The sequence below is a fragment of the Lactuca virosa genome, chromosome 1, assembly GCF_052849685.1.
Source record: "Lactuca virosa cultivar CGN04683 chromosome 1, Lactuca_virosa_CGN04683_v6, whole genome shotgun sequence".
In the NCBI taxonomy this organism is placed as follows: Eukaryota; Viridiplantae; Streptophyta; class Magnoliopsida; order Asterales; family Asteraceae; genus Lactuca; species Lactuca virosa.
This window is the reverse complement of record NC_136426.1, coordinates 22,728,414-22,736,023: the sequence shown is the minus strand read 5'-3', so window position 1 is coordinate 22,736,023 and position 7,610 is coordinate 22,728,414. Positions and strand designations below refer to the sequence as shown.

Below are 7,610 nucleotides of genomic sequence, written 5' to 3'. Positions count from 1 at the left end.
TGCGAAGAAGCAAGTACGCAAACGTTAACGTGAATAATGGGCAGGGCTCCAGTTGGGCCTTAGGAGTTAGGTTAGGGCTACGATTTAGTTTACGTCCATATTTAATTTTTTATTTTATTTTTATCATTTTATCATGTATTCAGTATTTACATCTTATCTGTTATCATTTTGTCATTTTTTGTAGATAAATTTGAAAGAAAAAGAAAAACCATTATGTTGCAGAATTGATAAAAACTGATAACAAATTGAAACATATAATATTTGATTTGATAACTTTTAACTTTGATGTCACATTAGCTTTCATTATTTACTAACATTGATCATTAATATATTCTTATATTTTATCTTTATCAAAAATATTTGAAGTCACCAACTAATTTTTGTAAATTTAATTGATATGCAGAAGATTTAAAAAATAATTTTCGCCATATAAAGATTTAGTAATATTAATTCTCACCATATTACTATTTGAATAACCATTAGAATGGTTTTTCATTATTATCTTAATGGTCATCAGAGAGATGAGAATTATAAACAATGTATTAGGTTTCAAATTATAAACAATGTATTAGGTTTCACTTTAGGCACCATGTTCTTTGTTTTAAAAACATTGTGATTTATCTTTTCCATGTTGGCTGTGAGACCGGTTGATATAGACAAACAATATTTTATTTTTATTTTTTATCTGATAGAATGTATATGAGATGTTTGACTAATAGTTTCAAGTAGATGTTATGCAAGGAGAGAATAAATTGTATTGATCCAACAACCAATTATGCATACTTTTAAAATCTCATGTGCACGGGCTTGTTGCTTGATCATGGATTCTGATATACTTGATTTAAACCAAAATCAACATATATACTATCAGCTCCCAACTAGTTTTCCCAGACATGCATAAACGGACACTGATTATAGATAATAGCACTACAAACTCGTGTGGTCATGTAATCAAAATCAACAATGAGAATATAGATAGAAAGAGGGTGGGTGATGTTTTATTATTAGGGTGCCTTCATGTTTGCATACTACTACCATGTCCATGATACAATCCCAAATTCCCAATACTTTAGATGTCTGCAAAAGACTCTTACATATATATATCTGATGCCTTGAAAACTAGCTACTTTTACAAGTCAAGGTGTGGTCAACTTGGGGTCATCACTGAATGCAATGCAATGCACAGGGGTATTGATGTCTTTTCTCAAGTGGAGGGTGGGATTTCCCATTTATGTGGGACCGGACCAACGTCGTATATGACCTCTCTGTGACACGACCACACGAGTTTTATAGCTTCAGGAGTCCCTATTCCTGCTCCTCTTGGATCTCCAGCTGGCCCAAACCTGATGAACACAAGTCAACACACATTGATTTGTTTTTTGTTTTGTTTTGTTTTATAAAAGGAAAAGGAAAGGAAATTCCATTTATTTCTACTCCACTCACCAGTGATTCTGTGGTGCCCCTGTTGTCCTTGCTCTAAGTCCAGCATAAGTGGTTCCATTCACTGTTTTCCCAATCACCTCCTGGAAACCAAGTTCAACAACTTATCATCAGAATCAGATTAAAAACAACATTGCCATATATATAATAAAAACAATTTCAGAATGAAAATTCCATGAATGAAACCTGAATAAACAACGGATCATTTGAAACGACAGCAGCTGTTAAATGTGCATGCATCTTTTCAAGGACATCCAACACCAGTGGGAGTTGACTGTCTTTGTACTCAGTGATAACCTGACAAACAAAACCAAATGATAAGGGATATTTCCAATGATAGAGGATGAGAAGGGCTTTCACGTCTTTTTAACAAACGAGAGAGATCAAGAAAAAGCAATGTTTGTCTCAATCCAAACCAATGCATGTACAACAATATTACCTGAAATGGTCCAAATATTTCTTTTGTAACAAGGTCGTAATATTCAGGCTTGAGTATTTGTTCGATAGGAACAAATACAGCTGTTGGTTTTATAGCACCATATACCGAAGGAATAGAATGGTTTTGCAACTCTTCACCACCAAACAGTAGCTTTGATCCAGGAATCTCAAGCAATTTCTTCATGTGATCTAGCATAGCGTCCGTTGTGAACTGCAAACATCAAAACATCATCACAATTTTCTACAGGTTACTTTTCAATATATATATATATATATATATATATATATATATATATATATATATATATATATATATATATATATAATCGATTAAATACAGATGGATAACTTTCTTTTTTGACATTACAGATTAAGTACACACTTACAGTAAGAACTGGACCAATGGTCAAGTCTTCAAGCTTCCTCCTTGCAGCAAGGTCAGTCAATTGACGCAAGAGTGATGTTTTGCTCCAATTCTACAAATAATCAGTATAAAATAAAACTCATATTTTGAATTCTAACACTAAATATGATATGAACAATGTTCACAAATTACCCTTTCTTTTTTAAAGATTGATTCAAGAAATTCTAGTTAATTTGTATTATTTACTCATGACTAAGATTTTCTTTTAGATTTGGGTTAAATGCAAAAGATAGCAATTTATTTTTGTTGGTTTGTTTATTGTAACATCCTACTTTCAGATCTTCCTATTACAGCATTGTACTCTTAAACAATTTACCCAAATAAAAGTTCCAAGAAAAATAAAAATAAAAGTACGATTCTATAATTGGGTAGATAACAGATTTTTCATGTACAGTTTCTTGATAAGATTTTTTTTTTAAGTAGAACGCTGTAACAGAAATAAATCAAAATAGGATGCTATACTACACAAACAAATGAAAGTACGTTGTTATTCCTTGGATTTCAGGACAGAAGAGATAACTCTTATGGAAAGATACAGTAATGAATGAGAGCATGTGGCAGCTAACCTCATGCATGAAAAGCATCGACTGTGCTGAACACTTTTGACCACTGCATGCATATGCATCTTGATCGCAAACCCATGAAACATAATCCACCTGTCAATCAATGAAAATACTACAGTTATGAACTAACTTTGACATATTTTTATTATAATGAAGTATACTGTGAATTTAAGAACAAATAAAACAACTGATAAGCACCCAAAACAAGGGTCTCCTCCTTTTGACAGTAAGTCCTATATTCACACAGAATGCAGACTTATAATAGATGTTTATGTACCTCATGAACATCAGGGCCAAGGATTTTCCAGTCAAATCCTGCATCTTCCAACTTGATTCTACCATTTAGGTCATCAGCCAACTTGTTTGCTATTCTTGAGCTACCAGTGAAGAGTGTCATCCGTGGTTTTGCCTGAATATGGTGTCACAAACTTATATAAAATTACAAGGCCAAAAGACATTATTAGACAAAAAAAAAATGGAAGATCTGCTACTTATAACAGTGAAGGTGCACCATAAAAAAACAACCTCTAGCAGTAGCTTGTTCATTGTCTTTCCATCAGAATTGATGAAATCAACATCATCCAAAGGCATCCCACAGTCATGGAGTAACCGAAGCATTTGTTCCATAACAATGCATACCTACAAAAATGCTTCAATATATCAGGAAAAAAAAACATACATAATGACATTCATTAAACATTTAACTTGTTCATAAAAAGGTATTAGATAAAACTCAGAAAAGGCTTTTCGGTTAATATAGACTTGCATACAAACTAAGCCCTCATAAAACAATAAAAGAGTTTATAAATATCAAGAAAGGGTGCTAAAAAGCGACAAGTCACATTCCAAAACATAAGTCAACTTATCCAAATTATATGTCATAAATGATAGGACCCACCTTGCTATCAACCTTAAGAACAGGCTTGTTGCCCATATAAAGTGCACCCATCAATTGGAGTAGAGGAATCTCTAAAGGGAAATTAAAAGGTGTAATGATTGCCACCTGAAAGAAATAATATTGTGATTTTACATCTTCAAAGCCCATGTAGTTGAGATTCTAAAAAATAAAATGAATAAATAAATCTGTGAAAGAAAATCTTACAGGTCCATAAGGCCAGCGGAAACCATGACTTTGTTGACCAAGATGATTCCCAGGAACTCCAAAGGACCTTGCAAGGAAACGTACCTGTTAATGTTAAACATGCAGATATGGAATCAATTCAGGAAGATTGTATGTGTCATGACTGAAAATACATAAATGCAGATGATAAAACACTAACAGAAACGGGTGATTTACATGAACCATTTACATCTCCAGAAGAATTTCAAACCCTAGAATAGATAACTATCATGTACCTGATCACCAGAGAAGTTCTCTAGAAACTTCCCTGTAACATACACTTCACCAAGAGCCTGCTGATAACTCTTAGGTGCAACCCTCTGTATTAACTTAGCAAAGAAATCAGAAACCTGAATAGATAGGAAAAAAAATTCAAAATCATTATAAACTAATGATGCTTTTTATAAGTCAGATAGAAGAATTGAATAGGCAAATATCGATGCACTTTGTTTTCTCAATATAAATGCTGTACCTCAGGAAGGGCAAGCATATGGCCTGCTTTTGCAGATATGTCCCCATACAAAAGGTATCTGTAGAAAAATATAATCAGATAAATGTTAAATTTACATTGATAATCAAAGGACAGGGTGCAAACCTTTCTGGGGATTTAAATGGGTTGTGCATGCCATGTTTTGGACACTTGGACAAGCTCTCTACAAAAGGCTGCATGTTTTATTAACTAATAAGTCAAAATATACCTTTTGATAAGATCAACTAAAGGGCATATAAAGAAAAAGTACATTTAATACATTCAAGAATCAAGATACATACCTGGATTCCACTTTCATCTACTTCTGAGACTTTAATAAATGATTCTCCATTTAAGGGATCCACGATTGTATTCCAGTTAGCAGGTTTAATCCATTTGCCCTGGACTGGAAGAAACATGACAAACCATGTAAACCTTTTGACAACTTATGTCTGACTGAAACTACACAGTTTACAATAATAAGAAAGACAATCAAAACTACTTGCTCAGGAAATAGTTTAACAGCATCATGCTCTAATTAACACCACAAATGCTTCATTATAATTTTCAAAACTAACTATATCAAAACTAATGTTTTCAAATCATTACACTTGTTGTTTCATGGCATATAAAACTTTAAATCGAAACCTACGAGATATGCTACTCAAAATTGAAGTGTTTACCCAAGTTTTGTACTTCAGCAGGCTGAGAACCAGAAATCTCTTCAGCTTTCAAGGTTGTAAATCCCAGTGAATGAATGAGTCTGCATAACAACTAATACGTATGAACATTCTTAACACAAAAAGAGAAAATACAGTCAAATAGCTAGGAATGGTTAAAACAAAATATATGTTACTCTTTGAAACTACAGGACATTGTTTCATATGGAACAAAAGCAAGCACAGAAGTAGAGCTCGAAAGTAATTTAATTTTTTTTTTTAAATCGTATGCACTTTTTCTCAAAATAGCGCTTTCATAATATCTAAAAGTTATCCCATGATAAATAATAATAATAAGAAAATCAATGGACCATAAGACTTCAAAAAAGCTTTAATTCAGAAAAGAAAAGGTGCAAACAACGAAGCCCTCAAGTAATCCACAAACGCTTTACCTTATAACGTTAAATCATAATCCTGCCATGTGTATCCAGACATATACTATAGTACTCAATTTAAGCCCTAATTTGCCAATCATATACATCTACGTGATGATCGAACTACAACTGAAAATGCCGTCCACGAAAGAATACAGATTCAACTATCGAATCACATTGAAAAAAAAAAACAGAACACAATCGAACTATTAAAATTACAAAATCCATAGAGAAAAAGGAGATAGAGAAAACTAAACGTATTCATCGCATGCAACCATCACTGAAATAAAATTAAATGTCGGATATTACCTCGAGAATCTGAGTGAAGAAAGATAATCTGGAACTGTTTTACGAGAAACATTTGGGTTGATTCCTTTGCAGAGCCGAAGTAGAGACATTTTCTCTTTGACTTGACGATCTGTTTGTGGAAACTCGAAACCCTCTGCTTGCAAAAACTCGAGTGAGAGAGTGATTTGTAGGAGCAGCGAGAGGGTTTTGGTAATGGAAAGTGCATAATTAATGATGACGATGCGTATCGGGTAAATCAAGGCTGAAAATAGTGGCTAATTTGAGTCACGATGACATGTCATACTGTCATATTTGGACACATTACAAGCACAAGATCCTTTTCTCTTGCTATAGTCTTCCACATATTGCTTAACACGTATGAGACTTGAATTGATTGTTTTTTATTTTAACTTTTTATGATTTTATTATAAAATATTAGACACAAAGACTTACATAGTTTTCTATAAAATAAGATTGTTTTGACGTTTTTTACAAGTGATGTAGCGTAAAGTTAGACGTGGTGTTCACAAACACAAGCAATTGTTTGTTTAATCCTGTTGGAGATATATGAGTTAATTTTTAAAAAAAATTAAATATAAATGTCAAAATAAATAAAAACTTTAGATTTATAAGAAAATAATAAAAATAATGAATTATTATAATTGAAATGTTTTTTATCTTTTAAATTCAAATAAATAAACAAAAACAATTAATAAGATTTAATTTTGGAAATTTAAAAATTAAAGGTAAGTTAATTAATGAAATTGATATCTATTTATTATTACATTTATTGTAATTATTACATTAAAATATTATGTGAAATTTAATAAAATAGAAAACTCATAAAATCACATGTGGAAAAAAATTTAATTAAAAATAACCATGATATTTGGCAAATTGAATAAGAATATGACAAATGGTAAAAAATAGATTTAATATTTGTTTGTATAATAAAATTTCATCTTTTGCCATATTTATGACATAAAGGTAATTTTTAGACTAAATATACAGGTATGTGATATTCTTTTACCAAAATACGTAATATTTGAGAGCAAATGGTAAAAGAACTACCGTCTTATAAAAGATTTCATTTTAGACATAACTTAATTTTTTTCATCCTTTACCCATAATTTTATTTTCCTGCTAAAAAGTCATCACATTTATTATTATTATTATTATTATTATTATTGTTGTTGTTGTCTAAATTTGACCATTTAACATGTTACTAGGCCGCTTCACGATTATTATTTGCTTAATTTGCACGATATGATAAGTTGACGTTATCTAAAAACTTATTGAATCTAATTTTTGAAAAAAAGTGATATCGCCCAATTCATGGGAGTTGTTTAGCAGGATTCATGATGGTTCTTTTTTGAAATAATACTATATTCAGATTTCTAATTTCAAATGTTTTTTTTAGGGGCCGTTTGATAGTTGCTGACTGGGTTAGTGCTGACTGAGTTAGAACTTTTGACTGCAGCCCACATCTGATTGAAACCATGTTGTTTGATTATATCTCTGATTGACTGTGATGAATAATGACAAATGACCATATTACCCCTTGATGGAAAACTTTATATAGCGTAAAAAATAACAATGAATTTTATTCTTGATTTCAGAAAAGGCAATGAACTTTGATCCAACCATGAATTCACCATTGAGATAAGTTTTGATGGGAGTTTGTGATACAACAAACAAATAAAGTAATTCAAGAAACATGAATATTGAAGGTATGATCAACCATAAAATGTTTTTTTTTGTTCAAAAAGAGCTCA

General features: G+C 31.5%; 1 protein-coding gene across 1 annotated transcript; it reads right to left on the bottom strand.

Annotated features, from left to right (window-relative positions):
* Nucleotides 1–972: 972 nt before the first annotated feature.
* Nucleotides 973–6,073, bottom strand: LOC145139473 (delta-1-pyrroline-5-carboxylate dehydrogenase 12A1, mitochondrial-like). Its single transcript, XM_079073439.1, has 16 exons — nt 5,857–6,073; nt 5,138–5,217; nt 4,757–4,860; nt 4,581–4,648; nt 4,458–4,515; nt 4,222–4,335; nt 3,968–4,051; nt 3,764–3,868; nt 3,391–3,504; nt 3,143–3,274; nt 2,869–2,958; nt 2,265–2,354; nt 1,880–2,089; nt 1,627–1,737; nt 1,444–1,523; nt 973–1,343 (listed from the first exon to the last, which is right to left on the bottom strand). The coding sequence occupies exons 1-16, from the start codon at nt 5,943–5,945 to the stop codon at nt 1,205–1,207; spliced, it is 1,668 nt and encodes a 555-aa protein (XP_078929565.1). The 5' UTR covers nt 5,946–6,073; the 3' UTR covers nt 973–1,204.
* Nucleotides 6,074–7,610: the final 1,537 nt, after the last annotated feature.